Source organism: Centrocercus urophasianus, unplaced genomic scaffold (assembly GCF_019232065.1).
Source record: "Centrocercus urophasianus isolate 14NV4802_14NV808 unplaced genomic scaffold, USGS_Curo_1.0 seq_9, whole genome shotgun sequence".
NCBI lineage: Eukaryota > Metazoa > Chordata > Aves > Galliformes > Phasianidae > Centrocercus > Centrocercus urophasianus.
The window spans coordinates 22,790,520-22,807,225 of record NW_024885532.1 but is presented as its reverse complement, the minus strand read 5'-3'; the positions used below and the strand labels follow the sequence as shown (position 1 = coordinate 22,807,225).

At 43.5% G+C, this 16,706-nt stretch overlaps 2 protein-coding genes across 8 annotated transcripts in view; one reads left to right on the top strand and one right to left on the bottom strand.

The window, feature by feature from the left end:
- Positions 1-1,831: 1,831 nt before the first annotated feature.
- On the top strand, positions 1,832-12,216 carry ESD (esterase D). Of its 3 annotated transcripts, none has more exons than XM_042839374.1 (9): positions 1,832-1,914; positions 2,610-2,685; positions 3,583-3,671; positions 3,852-3,950; positions 6,574-6,698; positions 6,957-7,076; positions 8,731-8,829; positions 9,818-9,985; positions 11,992-12,216. In XM_042839374.1, exons 2-9 carry the CDS (start codon positions 2,618-2,620, stop codon positions 12,070-12,072), a joined length of 849 nt encoding a protein of 282 aa, XP_042695308.1. In that variant the 5' UTR covers positions 1,832-1,914; positions 2,610-2,617; the 3' UTR covers positions 12,073-12,216. The 3 variants fall into 3 exon arrangements, with proteins under 3 accessions (XP_042695308.1, XP_042695309.1, XP_042695310.1); XM_042839375.1 differs by having other exon boundaries at positions 1,833-1,914; positions 2,607-2,685; XM_042839376.1 differs by lacking the exon at positions 1,832-1,914 and adding an exon at positions 2,245-2,267.
- A 649-nt stretch (positions 12,217-12,865) lies between these two features.
- LRCH1 (leucine rich repeats and calponin homology domain containing 1) overlaps positions 12,866-16,706 on the bottom strand; it is a 119,408-nt gene continuing 115,567 nt past the window's right edge. For all 5 annotated transcript variants that reach the window (XM_042839368.1, XM_042839369.1, XM_042839370.1 and 2 more), the window contains one exon: positions 12,866-15,414. In XM_042839368.1, coding sequence (XP_042695302.1) covers positions 15,301-15,414 — 114 coding nt within the window. In that variant the 3' untranslated portion in view covers positions 12,866-15,300. The remainder of the gene's footprint in view (positions 15,415-16,706) is intronic.

Below are 16,706 nucleotides of genomic sequence, written 5' to 3'. Positions count from 1 at the left end.
TACAGTTGTAATACATAAGGCAAGAGTACATGATCCATGAGAATCTCAACAGCAAATTTCTGACCATCTTTTTAATATTTTTCCTTCTACTATTTGCCATGCTGCACCATATGAAGAAATGATTTATGTGGTTTCACCATTTGACGATGGACAGGATGCCCATTTCACATCTTTTATGGATAGTCTGAAATGAAACACAGAACGATACCAAAATCAGTTCAGTGGTGACAGCTGCAGGCATTGTCAGGCACAGTCTCTAAAGATACAGGAACTGCATTGGGGTTAAACAAATGTGCATAACCTAGGGTACTAACAAGATCTATACAAAGAGCACAGAACAGACTGCACCAGCTTGGCAGCTCTGTTCACCAAATTATCCTGGTGTGTTTTCCACTTTACAAGTTCTCAGACCCAGCACACACTCAGCTGCATGCCATGAGAACGGTCCTCTGGAGGGCTGCAACACATTATTGGCCTAGGGGGTTATTTCTGTCTGAAAAGACATACAAAATAATAAAGTCCTGACGTCAGGGGGATGGGAGAGGTCAGGTAAGCTCATCAGTGGGCTGCCAGTTGGATGCTTCTGAATATATCACTCTGAAATGGGAACAAATTGAATGGAGGTTATCTAAGAGACTTGGATAGGAAATCAAAATCTTATCAGCATCAGTGCTGAAATAGGCAGGTTTTATACTGCCAAGAGAGAAATAGCTAAAAACAACTGCAGATACCATCCAAAATGAGATGTATGTAATGACTGCTGACTATATGTATGGGAAAGAAAATAGCCTGGCTGAAGTTTGGATCAAGTAACAAACTAACTGGGCAATACCTTGGTAACAAGACAAGGGCATTAAAAAACTAACAAAACATGCATAGATAGAGAAGGAAGAAGAAAAGGGGAGAGTGTTGTAGAAAAGCTAATGAAGAACTGTTAATTTCCTTAAAGGCAAGTTAAGTCCAGCTTGCAAAAGAAAAACTGAGAAGGAAGTTCAGACAGTCCAGATACAGATTTGGATGAGATATATCAATGTACAAAGACAGGACTGGAAAAGCAATTGTGAATGCGGAATGAGTAGCCAAGGTCCAAGGTCCAGCAGCTGCAATACAGATGGATTTATCAGCTCTGCTGAGAAGAGCAAAAAGTAATGGGAGGACAAAGTTGGCAGTACTCTGTGCTGTTAAAATGAGGGATTATAAATAGAGAAGAATTGTCACATCGACAAAGTAACAGATGATCAGACTCCAAAGTGCCATGGGCAAAAATAATCACTGCTAATAAAGTCTGTGCTAGAAGACTAAATAGAGCAAGAAGGCTTTCCTGAGGACCTTGTTTTATAGTATCTGACATGCATGTTTAATTGCAAATTAAAAAAAAATAATAACATGACCTATTAACGGTAAGAGGTGGGAATAATTTAGAATAATTTGAAATATGAACAGATAAAAGTAATGTCAAATACCCTCTGTGTGTGTGTGTGTGTGTGTGCGTGCGTGTGATCTCCAAGCTGACAGAAAGCACGATAGAGGTAAAATATTTCAGACTTAATGAAGTTATCTGAGAGATCGAACCCCCCTCCTGAGAGGACAGGCTGAGAGCCGGGGCCGTTCAGCCTGGAGAAGGCTCTGAGATGACCTGAGAGCAGCTTCTCAGTATCTAAAGGGGAGCTACAGGAAAGAAGGGGACAGACAGCGTCTGTTGTGACAGAACAAGGGGGAATGGCTTCAACCTCAAAGAGGGCAGATTTAGCTCGGACATAAGGAATACTTTACAGCGAAGGCGGAGAGACACCGCAACGCGAGCCACATGAGGGGCGTGAACCGGCGTGCAGGCGGGGCAACGGGAGGTCACGCCCGCCCAGGAGCCGCCCCTTCCTTCGCTGGCTGCGCCTCTCGGCCCCCCGCTCCTCTGAGGTAAGGGAGTGGGGCGCGGGGCCGCCAGGGCGGGGGGAGGGTTAGAGGGGGCCGCGGCGGCGCCGTGCGGGCTTTCCAGCTCGGCTACGGAGGGACAGAAGGGAGCGAGTGCTGCCTGCGGCTGTGCTCGGCAGCGGGCCTTGCGGCTTCCTTCGGGAAGTCCAGCCCCTCGGGGCTCGTAAAGGAAAACACACGGGCCTGGCGGGCCGGTTCTCCTGTCGTGGTGCGTTCTGGGGCTGAGCGCTGCCCTTTGGACGCTGAGGACGCGCTCTGGCGTTGCTCAGTTTGTGGTTGCTTTTTTTTGTGGGGCGGTGGGAGCGACCCTCAGTGTAAATAAATAACACGAAAAAAAGGTAAATAAAGCTGGAAATAGGAAGTTATGAGAGGTCGGGGAAGGTTTGTGAGAGAATCTTGGGAAGAGACCGTGGTACTAAAGATGCTTTAAGTTCATGGAAGGATCATAGAGTGGCCCTGGGTTGAAAAGGATCACAATGCTCATCCAGTTTCAACCCCCTGCTACATGCAGGGTCACCAACCAGCAGACCAGGCTGCCCAGAGCCACATCCAGCCTGGCCTTGAATGCCTCCGGGGATGGGGGAGTTATATTCGTTTACTCAGCTCCTGTAACTTTAGTATGAGCCAAGGCCTGGAATGCTTTATTTTCAGATTTAACTTGCTCCTTTTTCTTTTAGCAGTTAAGACCATGGCACTGAAACAGGTTTCTAGCAACAAATGCTTTGAGGGTTTCCAGAAGGTGTTTGAACACGACAGGTAAACATTACAGAAGTAAACCAAGGTGTTCATTAGGGCAGTGAATGGATCTCATTGCTGCCCATGTCCTTGGTCTGCAGGCAAACTGTGTGTTCTCACTAACAGCTGTATTTCAGCAGGGGATGTTGCCTATAGTTTTGTCTGCCTTGCTGTATTCCTCTGCTAATGTTTAACATGTTTACTGTACTGAAATGCTGCCGACCTGAGAAGGGAAATCAGTATATGAAAAACATAATTGCAAAGCCAATGATGTCTTTGACACAGTGAGACATGGTTGTGAACAACTGACTCATCTTCTGTTGAAGTTAACAAACTTGAAAAGCTGAATCCAGACAAAAAACACAGTGACTGCAGCAACATTGGTGAATTGTATTTGCCAGTATGCCAAGGGTTCAAAACTGGGGAGTGAATCCTGATCTTCTAGTAGCTCCTTCAGGAGCATATCAACAGTTGACCTCCTGTAGATGCTCATTCCTATCGCTGCCATGTAGAGCACGATTATAAGGATATCCAGACAATTCCAGAGACTTCTGAAGTAGTGCAGCCTCTGAATGTGGATTTCTAAGATCTCTTCCACCATGTAGTACAGAACAAAAAGGCAAAACACCATTTCACAGGCTGCCAGGAAGAAATCCAAAGTTTGAGCTCCATTACTGGAGTTGTCACTGTACAAAGTTCAGTTCCCTCTGCTGGGTATTTTCCTTCCATGCACTCTTACAGAGTGCTGTGAGCAGAGAGGCAAAAGGGATGCGTTCTCACTGTTTGATGGAGATGAACAGAGAGGCATTCGTTTTTTCATTTCTGTCTTTGAATGAAATGCACTGATTCTGCTTTCTTGATGTTATCAACCTTGCTAATGGCATACTGCTGGTAATAAGGACTGTTTTATTGCTACAGCACAGAGCTAAAATGCAAAATGAGATTTGGAATCTACTTGCCTCCAAAAGCAGAAACTGGAAAGTGTCCTGTGCTGTATTGGCTCTCAGGTAAGTAACATTAGGATTTTAGAGAGATAACCTTCAACATATTTAAGCTACTGTGGCCTGCATGTTTATGGCAATAGGAATTCCTTCTATTTTTTAGAAATTTCTCTAAAGTCAGAAGGATTTTGGAAATTGAAATGCTATGGGCAATCTGTAACAAAACGTATTTTTTCTTTCTTCTAGGGTTAACTTGCACAGAGCAGAATTTTATAACAAAAGCAGGTTTTCAGCAAGCTGCAGCTGAGCATGGCCTTATTGTAGTTGCACCAGACACAAGTCCACGTAAGTTTTCACGAATTACAGGACAGAAGATAATTCAGCCCTCAGAATGAAGTCTGCTGTCTTTATTGTCAAAAGAGTGAAGCACTGCTGTTTGCTACAAAGTTTGTTGCCCACCTGAATGGCAGTTTGATTTCCATTAGCTGGGTTGAGTCGTCAGTGTTCTTAATAGCATGAGTGTCCAGGTGTTTGGTTTGCTTGAGCTGCACTGAGTGAAGAGTTGCCTAGGACTGCATCTGTGAAGGCTGCTCAACATGAATGAGGTGTGACTGTGAAGGGAGGGGTATTTCTCTCTGCTAAGGTAGGGCTTATGAAAGTCTGGTGAGGAGATGTGATCAGATTTTTGATTGCAAGTCATTATATTCCATATGAAAATTCAGAAATAATGCATTTATGTGGACTGCAAATGGGGCCACAAATAAACCAGAAAAATGGTGATTTTTTTTGGCTGTCTTGAAACCCGTTCTCAAATTCCTTTATCACTGTGGAAAGCGTGGCTGCATGGTTTTCTCTGTTCACAGAACTGTGTTCAGCCAATGTCTCAGAACCCTTAAGCTTATCTGCCATGCCTTGAGCTAGCACCATGCTGCACCCCGAGCCCTGGTTCCAGCCTAGATGGGGTTAATACATGCCTGCTTAATAGCATGCTGCTAAAAGCTTTGCATTTGAAACTCTTTTAATTGTTGGCACTAAAACTAGAACAAAGGGGCCATTGAACTGAGCAAAAATGAAGAGAGGGAAAAGATAGACAGCAAAGAGGCATGTGTTACCAGAAGTGCTTGTACTTTGTGGCTTGCTGGGGCTTAAAGAACCAAACAAATGAGAAAACCTACCTGTACTGTCACACAAAGCTATCATATTTACTTGTTATTGTATACTGTCTTCTGTAGGCTATTAAGTAAATGTCTCCTGAGGGTTTTGCTGTCTAGAAAAGTTAAAAGCAAACCAGAGCTTGCTTCTGTGCACCTGCAACAGGCTGCTCGTGAAATGGCTTTTTGAAACGATGTGCTGTTGTGTGTGTAAGGTTGAGCTTGTGTGTGATATGGGAGACATGTGGTGGATCTGCAGTTACTTGAAATCCAGTCTTGTGGGGACACAGCGTGCAATGTTCAGTGTTTATCAGGTTCTGCTCAAGTCTCAGGAGTGCTGTACCAGAAAAGTGCCACCTTTGTTGTCTCCCCAGCGTTAGCATGTCAGATCTCAACGCAGGTGTTAGGGGAAGAGAGTGATGTGCTTTCCAGAGTACATTTTGTACCTTAGTTTTGAAGTTGTGTCAGATCAGAGAAAGCTTTCCAATACAAAAACCTGAGCTACCTGTAGTTACAGCCCCTCTGCCCTGCTCTGTTAGAATGTACCTTCCTTTCTTTGTAGCAATTTGTTTTTCCAGGCAGATTTGCTGAACCAAATGGGCTTTGGTTCCTTTTCTAATTTATTTTTGCAGGGTTTCTCGTAAGTTTCTTTTAGCAGAATCACTGTTGCCTTCATTGAGTGGCAGGACTTGGAATTTCTGACTATTCCTGAGGGACTGAAGATAAGACTTCACATCCAGCAAGTTGTTTGAGCACCCACAGTCCCTGCCACTGCTGGGCTTTTAATTTAGAAAATCACTCAGTGTTCAAGGGCACTTCTCTGGAGCAAACTCAGCTTTGATCCTTGCAAAAATGTGCATGCTGTGGGGAGGTGGCAGGTATCTGCACAAATTGGCAAGGATTGTCACAGGGATTACACGTGGGTTTGTAGTGTGATCTGACAGTGGTAAAAGCCCACATAATGTTGAATTGCAAAAACTGGGAACATCTTTGAGAAAGGGAGGTCATTATTTCCTGTCACATATAGCTTGAAATATTACATTCTGTTCTGAAAACTAGGCTCGAAAATCACAGCTAATCAAAGGGAGAGTTTGAGATAGGGTGTACTGACTTTCAAGGAGACATCTGCAAATTCAGTTTGAAAGTGTAACTTTGGAAAAGAGGATACAGAATCACAGAATGGTTTGGATTGGAAGGGACCTCAAGGATCACGAATCTCCAACCCCCTGCCACATGCAGGGCCACCAGCCTCCATATTTAATACCAGACCAGGCTGCCCAGGGCCCCATCCAACTTGGCCTTGAACACCTTTAGGAATGAGCATCCACAACCTCTCTGGGCAGCCTGTGCCAGCACCTCACCACTCTCATTGTAAAGAACTTCCCCCTGACATCCAACCTCAATCTCCCCTCCCTCAACTTAAAACCATTTCCCCTTGTCCTACAGTTATCTACCCTTTCAAAGAGTTGACTCCCCTAACGCAATCCTGCAGTTATTCAGGGGAGTGACAGAGGTTTGATGGGCAGTTACAGTGTGCAGGGCACTGGAAAAAAGGGGAGTTGTGTGCTTGGGGGGAAAAAAAGGGAGGGTGGGGGAATGGCCAGTGTTGTTATGCTGCAGTCTTAAAAGAGGAGGTGTGCATGCTTCAAAATACTGTATTAATGAGTGAAAATCTGAGTTGTCCTACTGGTTGGAGGGGTAGAGATACGTTGATTGAAAAACTACTGTCCAGGGTTTCTGACTTGGGTGACAGATTCTCTTACTCTGAACATCTGATAGTGGTGACATATTAAGGATAGAATCCGTTTTCATGATAGGTGGCTGCAATATTGAAGGAGAAGATGAAAGCTGGGATTTTGGTACCGGTGCTGGTTTTTATGTGGATGCTACTGAAGATCCTTGGAAAACAAACTATAGGATGTACTCCTACGTGAGAGATGAGGTAACTCTGTTGCTGGGTTATAGTGGTATTGTTGGTGAAGCTGCAGGAAAAAATGCTGGTAGATGAAATGTTTCCTTTTGGTTTTACAGTCTGTCAGACTTGGTTTCAGACCATGATCGTAGATGTTAGACTAGAACCAAAGATGTGCCTTTGGTTTCAGTGTCTTCCTGGCATTAAAATGTGTCAGTTCATCAGATGCTTCTCTGTCTAAAGATACAGAAGTTGCTTTAATGTTTTTATTCCACTCTTCCTTTACAGTTACCTAAGCTGATAAATGCCAATTTTCCAACCAACCCTGAACGGATGTCTGTTTTTGGGCATTCCATGGGAGGTCATGGAGCTCTCATTCTTGCTCTGAAGAATCCTGGAAAGTACAAAGTAAGATATCATACATGCTATACTAGGAATGCTCAGGCTAATACAGATTCTCTACAGGAGTAAAGAAATAAAACATAACACCAAGTTCTGTAACAGTGTTAAACATATACACTTCTTTAGCTGTAGAAGTTCACTGATACCTACTATGAGAATATAGAAAATTGCCAGAAACACTGCTCTGGAATTTGTATTTGATAGCAAAATTAAAAAAGAATATTTTAAAAGGTAGGAAAAGTTTGGTTTCTTTTTGAAAATGCTCAGGTTTTCCAATAAGTAAATATAAACAGGTTCTTTTTAGTCTGCAGTTAATTCCTGCTGCTAATATTGTCTAGAAATCTGATGTGCAATTTGCCATATCTTTTCAAATCCTGTCTTTGGGCATACAGACATCATCAGTGAGTCATCAGCAAAATATATTTACAAAGCTATAATTTCATATGCGTAGAATCATAGAATGGCCTGGGTTGAAAAGGACCACAGTGCTCATCCAGTTTCATCCCCCTGCTATGTGCAGGGTCACCAACCAGCAGACCAGGCTGCCCAGAGCCACATCCAGCCTGGCCTTGAATGCCTCCAGGGATGGGGCATCCACAGCCTCCTTGGCAACATCTCTCTTAAAGATTGATTTTATTTATTTATTTTCAAGTGGACGAGGTATCTGAAGTTGCATTCCTCTTCTACTGTAAGTTAAATCAAATAGACAGGAGCATATTTGCCTTTTATACCCGTGAGGGAAACTTCATTGCTCTCTTTGGAGATATGCTTACCTCGGGTGTTTCTGAAGGAGAATCAGGCATTGCTGTTTGCTGGCAATTTACTGGCTCTGTCTTTATCTTGTGGAGCCAGTAGTTCAGAAATTTGTTTTCACTGTTGGCACTCAAATACTCGTTGTGTTATCGAAAAGAAATAAACACTACTGAAAGTGCCAGAATTCAAGAAACTGCCCATGGCTCAAATAGTTGGTTGCTATTTCTTGCAGGGCATAAGAGTTGAAATATTGATGGGCCCAGGGACAGATCTGAAAGAAGAATGTAAAAAATAGAGGTTGGACTTTTCTCCCTGGCACCTGTGCTCTGAAATGCTTGTTTCCCAACTCCTAATCCTTCAGTTAAGTTAGCTAAATTCAGGAGACGCTGCTGCAGGCTCAGACAGGCTGAGCTCCGTGCCTCAGGCCTTTCCTATGTTCCAGAATGGAGTTGGAGGTGAGATAGTTCCATGCTCTCACCATGCACAACAGGCTTATCAGCTGCTTAAGGAATTCAAGACAACATCCAACATCCAGCATACAATGGAATGGGGTGGCTAACCCTTCATTTTGAAGCTTGGCTCGTGTGCAAAAAGGAAAGTGAGCATTGTGGCTCTAGGGAGAGCAAATAACAGAATCATAGAATGGCCTGGGTTGAAAAGGACCACAGTGATCATCTGGTTTCAACCCCCTGCTATGTGCAGGGTCTCCAACCACCAGACCAGGCTGCCCAGAATAGGGAAATAGGGTAATAGTTATGGCACTTAGATTAAAGGGCTGGTGGCAGAGTCAGAGTTCTGGCAGTGCTTTCTAAAGCTGTTTTGAAACACTGTCAGTTTGATTGTTATCAGAAATTGCTTTTGGTAATTCCTGTTGTGTTTTGTTTTTTCGTGCTCTCTTTCCACACAGTCTGTGTCGGCTTTTTCTCCTATCTGCAACCCTATGCAGTGCCAGTGGGGCAAGAAAGCCCTTGGTGGATATCTGGGATCAGATGTAAGCAAATGGGAGGTATGTGCTGCAACTTGCAGGCCTTCACTAATGCGTGAACGAGTGATCTGTGCTTACATTGCTGCAGATGTCTGGAACAAAACTCTTGAGTTGCCCAGGAGCTGATGGTGTTGTTTTATATCCATGCTTAAGAGAATGCACAGCACACTGCACAGTTCTGCTGGGTGTGTCTTGCTGTTGCCTGGTGGTGCTTGTGACAAACGAGACAGAAAGCTCTCATCAAACTGACTAAATGTTTTATGAAGGTCTTAGAATACAGGCTAAGAAGAATTACGGGCAGTCTGAGACTTTCTGTAATGCATGGAAGTAATGAGAATATTTAACGAGTTTAAGAATTTTAAATGACCCTCTATGGTCTGTCACTCCAAAACACAGTTTTCAGTGTTCAGAACTTCTGTGGTAGCCTGAAAAGAAAGACATTGCTACAGCGTGGTGAGGGTCTGATGAGCCTCGTGGTATCTGCGGGAGCAGCCTGGCAGAGGCAGTTGCAGAGAAGCCCTTTGGTACTTGGAAATTGATATCCCACAGAACATGATTAAACCAGGAGTTTGGTTTTTAGCTCTAGGTCCCTAATTTAGAAATAAAAACAGTCTTATAAGAATTGCTAGGCTACAAGCACACAAATATATTTGTTGCTGCGTTATTTGGGCATACATCGTTATGCTGTCCTGCTGCAGGACCAGATGTTGTAAATCAGGTGCCTAGTTCAGAGGATCTGCTGAAAACACTTCTGTAGTTAGCATAAGCCATAGAATGGACCCATACTACCACTCTGGCTTGTTCTGTCATTGAACACACGTTTTTTGTTTTTGTTCCACCACTGTGTAGTGACAGGGTAGTGCATAAGGGCCTGATTGCTCTTCCAAGTTATAGTTTGATGTCTTGATCAGTGTAACAGCACTCTGCACTTACCATTGTTTTCTCAGTCAGTGAATTCAGTCCATTCTAACACGCATACGTGAGCATTGCCTCCCTTTTACTTCTGCAGGCATACGATGCTACACAGCTTGTGAAGTCCTACCCAGACTCTCGCCTGGACATCCTGATTGATCAAGGCAAAGAAGATCAGTTCCTATCAGCAGGCCAGCTACTGCCAGATAACTTCATCGCCGCCTGCACAGAGAGGAAAATCCCAGTAGTCTTCAGACTGCAGCAGGCAAGTTGCTTCCGCAGACCCTGCTGTTGGGTAGATGCTGTGTGAGTTTGGTGTGTGCACAGCAGGTAGTTTGTCACTGGGCGTGCATTTATTGACCTGTCTGCCCCTGGCTGAGGAAAAGACGTTGCAGTTTCTGCTGCCTTGTACCACTAGGTGGGGTCATAAGCGCACTCTTCTCAAACGGATCTGGTGCTGGTATCGCTGGCTGCGCTTAAACCTGCCAGTGATAAGCTGCAGAGGCAGCATTAATGACTGTACTAAGCACAGTCACTGTAAAAGCAACGCGACAGCTGTGTTTTTGCAGGATTCCTTATTTGTGCTGTGGGTGTTGCGTTCAGCTTTGTGATTTAGCATGCGAGTGTTCGTGTACAACAGGAGAGGTATGGAATTGCTTGAAATATCAAATTCACTTGAAGACCTACAGTGCAGTGACCCAAAACAGCAACGCACTGAGAGCAATGGAGTCTTTGTAAGCAGGCAGCCCCACAGCTTGAAGATTGTCCTCTTTGGTTTATCACCAGGGCTTTTGTACAGCCCTGTGCCACAAGGTCTATTTGGTGCTGACAGAAAGGGAACAGTTTAGAGGTTTCTTTATTATTTTAACATAGCAAAAGAGCTATGTTAGCTCTTCAGACTTAAGATGTGAGGTCACAGCCCGTATTTAGCACTAGGACAATACCAGTGAGGGGAACTGTTCTCTCATATTGCATCCTGCTCTGTAGCTGATGCTGCTGTTCACAGAATGGCTCAGGTTGGAGGGGACCTTAAAGCCCACCCAGTCCCAACCCCTGCCATGGGCAGTGCCACCCAGCAGCTCAGGCTGCCCGGGGCTCCATCCAACCTGACCTTGAGTGCCTCCAGGGATGGAGCACCCACAGCTTCTCTGGGCAAACATACATTTTCAGCCTCATGAGGCGGTCTCAGTTTTGTTCCCCTAACCCTGCCTAGAGGTTCAGGGATGCAGGAGGTGTGGGAAGCCTGTCAGTGACATGTGGGGCAAAGAACGCATTGAATACTTCAGCAGTTTCCATGTCCATTGTTGCCAGCTGTCCCTTCTCACTTACCAGAGGAGGTAGACTCTCCTGGGCCTTCCTCAGCTGGCCATTGTACCTGTAGCAGCCCTTCTTGTTATTTTTCACGTCCCTCACCAAATTCACTTTGGTCTGTGCCTGGGCTTTCCTGATCCTATCCTTACGTATCCAAATGGCATCCCTGTATTTTTCCCAGGCCCACCCATCCTGGCTTTCATTGCCTGTAATTTTCCTTCTTTTCCCTCAGCAGTGCCCATTTCCTTCATCGTCTGCTTGGTTTTCAGGGATGGAAAGCTCCTGCACTCTCAGAAAGGTGTCCCTCAGGAGCTGACAGCTCTGTGCCATTCCTCCATCCCTAAGGACAGTCTCCCATGGAATTCCATCCAGTAATTCCTTAAACAAACAGAATTGCACTCTTCTGAAGTTCAGGGTCCTCGCTCTTATTTTTTTGCCAGGCCCACATTCCTTAAGATCACAAACCCAACCCACCTCTAACTTGCACACCCAGATTAGGGCAGGTGAAGGTGCACACTGTTTGCTCATCTTCCTAGAGCTCTTCTATACTTGACTTGTTAGGTGTGCTTTGCAGAATCACAGAATGGCCAGGGTTGGAAGGGACCTCAAGGCTCGTGAAGCTCCAACTCCTGTGCCACATGCAGGGCCACCAACCTCCACATTTAATACCAGACCAGGCTGCCCAGGGCCCCATCCAACCTGGCCTTGAACACCTCCAGGGACTGGGCATCCACAGCCTCTCTGGGCAGCCTGTGCCAGCACCTCACCACTCTCTCTGTAAAGAACTTCCCCTGACAATTTTACATTTTTCCACCTTTACAATTTTACATTTATGTCTTTTTGATTTCTTAAAACAGATGAAAACACAAGAGATACTAACTTCTTGACAAGACAGCGTAGCACGATTGCTTTGTCGTGAGCTATACGCATTTGCTTATTTCTTTATTGTTGTTCTTCTAGGGCTATGATCACAGCTATTTTTTCATTGCTACGTTTATCAATGACCACATCAAGCACCATGCAAAGTTCCTTAATGCTTGAACTACAGAAATGGGAGTGCTGTCTGACCAGCGGGAGGCAAAGGATCCAGCTGAACAGTACAGAAATCATGTATTGAAGCAGCATCTGTAGAATACAGCTCTTCTGATTACACTGCTAATAAAATAAAAGTCCCACTTAATTTGATGTTCAAAGTATCTTGAATATTCTTGCATGCTTGAAAGTTTAACACCATGTAGGTGAATGTGCATTGTTGGTCAGGAAGAAGATTAGCAGGTGAGTTAATTAGATCTTAATAATACGAACGTAAGTATTTGGGACTCAGGCCTGTTTCTAGCACACCTTAGACAAAGGCAGTGAATAACAGTATGCCTCTTCCATTAATGGAAAACCTGCATTCATTTCATCAATTAGTGCCACAACCAGTCAGGGTGCTTAATTAAGCTGCACACTGTGGTTTCCTGTTCTGTACGCTAACAAACACCACAAGGTTGCTCTAAGAAAGGAAGCAGTCTGTGCTGAAGGAGGTGGTTTGTCTTCCACTCCTTTCTTGCTTAGTAAGAAAAAGGCTTACAGTGTGTTTGTAGGTTTCTTAGGTTTAATAGGATTATTCCTATTCTGGAACAGGATCCTATTCCTAGTTGAGCTCTACAGTGCCTTTATTTGGCTCACACAGTCACCTCCTCCATCACCCACACTGTTCAGCTCTCAGCATCATCTCTTTTACAACAAACTGCCAGCCAGGGGGTAGCCCGTAAGTGGTTTCTACAAATGATAGAGTTTAATTGTAACTACAGTAAGGATTTTCTATATACATTATGTTCACTGCTTAGGGTATGATAGATCCACCATGCATGTTTTATTGCACGTACAAATAGTGTACAAAGACTCATGAAGATCCTCTTTTTAGCCATACAGGTTAAGACTGCATAGAAAAGCCGTATGACAAAATAGGTAGAGCTATTTACAGCCAACTTTGAGCAAATACTGAAAGACACTGTCAGGAGGAAAAACAAAATTTTAATTATGAAAAACCAAGATTTGTCAAAATAATAATTACAAAGCTTCATGGTGCCATATATACATTGTAAAAAAATACTCAGGAAACCTGCATTTTATCCCTCGAGATGCAGAAATCAATATTCCTATTTTATAATCAATCTTTGAATGCTTTTTAAAATGTGATAAACTCTACCTCGAAAACGTATTTCTCTTTACATTGCTCGTGCTTTTTGACAAAACAGATATTTGTGCAGCTCTGTAAAATATTAAAATACATTTTAATTTAGCGGTAAAGTGCACAGTACATTTGATAGGAAACAACATGCTATAGCTGCCGATCCAAATTGCCATTTTAAGTCGCCGTTCCCTCTATAAAATAAATGCTTCTGCTTTGGTTGAAGTAACTGCTATCCTGGGCATACTGTGTGTCTGCAGGCCCACTCTGACAAGCTGCTCTCAGTACAGACGTTGGCAGTCCGTGGCGTTACAGTGCACAGCCTGCATTCAAATACTGCACTATAGACTGAAAGTCTGCGATTGGAGCACAGCTGTTTTGAACTGCAGCACCTGTGCAAACACGCAGGTAACTCAGCCTAGCTGTGCAGCAGCGACAAGTTATGCATCGTGCCTTCAGAAAGTCCTTGCACAACAGTTTTCTCCACAGCTTTCTTCCTGTTTGTTCTCCCACCGCATCGCCTCATTCCCATCATGGTGCGTATTTCCAACCACAGCCCCCGTGCGGCACGGAGCTGGCGGCTCAGCTCACCTTCCCCCACACGCAGCTCTCCCACCCTGCCCACCCAACTCACACCTGCAGCCTCCGTCCAAGCTACAGAAAGTGGAAGTTCCAGACACTGTGATAATGGCTGCGCTGGGACTCGTGGATCTAAAGATGATGTTTTCATAATAAATGATGCTCCTGAAAAGTCTTTTCAAAAAACGTAAAGTAGTAATAAGAAAGAGAAGCTTCTATCCTATTGCTGACATGAATGGGTGTAGGATCGGACCTCCAGTCCCACTACAGAACGCTGTGCTCGATTCAGGGGGAACCCAATGACTTCAGTGAACGGGGAGAAGCACTGCAGCCAGCAGCTGGAAGGTCAGATGTAAGACTGCCCTCGGCAGTGTTAACGATTTTATCACCTCTGGAAGGAATTAATGAAGAAAAACATTTTGGCTACCTGTTAGCGTTCTTGTGCTCTGCTCTATTCGTTCCGTAGTGCCGTAGTCTTTAAAAGAAAATCAAGTTACAGTGCAAAAATCCTATTTCAAGACACACGATCCTAATGCACATCATTCATTTTGTTGTGGCAAAAGTTAAATGTCTTGTGCATAGTAAAATAAGCAATCAAAAATATTCACATTTATTTTTTCAAGTTTACGTCTTTCCTATTTTAAACATCTATATACAAGTCATGGGTGTGCTCTGCTTCAGCCAATTGAATCAAGTGTGTGTGTGTGTGTGTGTGTGTGTGTGTGTGTGTGTGTGTGGGTTGGGGGGAAAAGTGCTGCTGGAATGTAGGAAAGAAACGGAATGCAGACAAACTTTCATCGATGTTCCACACATTGAAAATAAAAGAATGCCATTCCAGCGAGCTGTTCTTCGAACTGAAGCACCTACTTGGTTTGCTTTTGCTCTTAGGAGTTAGAAAATACAATGTATGGAGATCTAGAGCTACTGCACCCCTAGTAGAATAAAAAATAACTAAACATTTATATTAAAATAAAGTGTTTAACCACAAAAAAAGCAGTAATAAAATACAGTTTCCTAATTTACATTTTGCATCCAAAGGATGAATAACAACTCACTAATAAATAACATTTATATAAATATTTTTGTGTCTGGATATTTTTAAAAGGCAATAGCCCGAAGCAACTGCAGAAAAACCTGATGTGGCACAAGTCTGACTTACTCTCCCTCCCTCCAAAAATGATTATGAGGATTCTTAGTTTAATAATACGAAGGTATCTTGCTGCAAGACAGCTGTGTACTCCACACATTTTTACGTGGCAGAGGTGGCTGTTTCAGTAAGTACTGTACAAAGCGAGCTAGAAAAGCAGTGAGGCCCCAATGTGCTCTATAAAATGTTTTCTTTTAGTCTCTGGTTTGTAGTTGGATGCACGTGTACAGTCTCAAAGATGATTTTAAAATCAGAAGTATCAGAATACTCTTGGAGCACTGTTTTTTTTCAATGTAGTCTGTAAAGACGGGCAGTGATTTGATTCTTTGATGGCACAGTGGAGCTGGTAACAGCAGAGAGAGTAGTTTCACGTGAATAAAGCTTGTTTCACTGTGGTTACATCTAGCAATGCTTGAACTGTTATGCTCACTTTTACCAAGCCCTTTTCTTCTAGGATGTGATGTGGTAGGCAGAGCTTCTCCTAGAAAAAGACAAACAAAGGATAAAGATCAGGTTACTCAGCACTCATTGCAAACCCTCGCTTCACATCAACACCCAACAAGCAGGAACCTTTTTCTGTCTGCAGTTCAAAAGAACTTTCCCAGGTTTTGATAAAGTCTCTCAATTTGGCTCTTATTAGATCTATAAACTAGCGTGAAATCTGTTCATGGTCTGGGCCTACCAGGAAAGCAGCATGTTTGGTGGTCATTACGGTACGTCAACATGTTAACTGAGAGTGAAGGCTGCCAGGTACACGCTGAGCTTTTGCCTATGAAGTGAGATAACGAAGCATCTGGCCATTATTTGGGGATGGAAGGCTGGATTTTATCAGTCCAAAAAAGTTTTGCTGTTGAGCTCTAGGAGGGTAGGTCTTGGTCCCAGGATGTGCACCTTGAAGTCATCCATTAGCATTTACAGCACAGGGCGTGTAATGGTGTGCGTGCAACAGATGGAGCATTTTGTTCCGAGTAATCAGATGTTTATTTTGAAATGTCCAGGAATCAACTTCATTTACCATCAGGACACAGCAGTTGTGACCAGGATAAAACCTACTAGCTGTCCACACAGGCTATTCTATCAGCAGGCAGCCAAATAATAAATACTTTATCTCCTACAGGTAAAAGGAAATCCCACAGTGAATAACTGCAGAAAGGCTTGCGTGGAGAGGCAGCTTTGTCATGACTGGCTCCATCGTAAAGTTTCTAACGTAACTGGGTGTTCATGTTAATGAAATACACGAGACTGTGAAATCAGGCACCAGGTTCGTAATAAATGACTACACCACAAACCATAACTACAACTGTGAGACTCACTGTCACAACATGGAAGCCAAAAGTGTAAATGGGATGACAAAAACACAGAGAAAAATAAAATAGTATTAAACACAAACATGTGGATACAGCATCTGCCTCATGAAGCCCCTCCCTGAGCTGCGTGTTAGGCCACTTTAATTTTGAAAAACCAACACGTATGCGATCTACTCTGTTCTTTCTCTAGCATCAACACATGACCATCAGCAGAGTCATATACTGAATTTTTGTTTTTACAAATGTAGGGTTATTTTGATATCCTCAGTACCTAATCTTTCAGCTGTTAATAAACTGCTAGTTCCTAAAATTATGGATCCATCTGAGATCACGTTGTGATTGCTTGCCTGTCTTCTACTGAGTATTCTCACTTCTGGTGACATGAAAGATGTCAGCTAGAGTCTCTTATTTTATCTCCATATAATCCATGATCATCTGCTCCATTTCCTTACATGCACACTCTACA

What these genes read in the sequence shown, in the direction of transcription:
- ESD (XM_042839374.1), top strand. Translation starts at nt 2,618, where the DNA reads ATGGCACTGAAACAGGTTTCTAGCAACAAATGCTTTGAGGGTTTCCAG. An exon ending in TGTGCTGTATTGGCTCTCAG is followed by an intron (nt 3,672 to 3,851) that starts GTAAGTAACATT and finishes TCTTTCTTCTAG; the next exon opens with GGTTAACTTGCACAGAGCAG. An exon ending in ACTCCTACGTGAGAGATGAG is followed by an intron (nt 6,699 to 6,956) that starts GTAACTCTGTTG and finishes CTTCCTTTACAG; the next exon opens with TTACCTAAGCTGATAAATGC.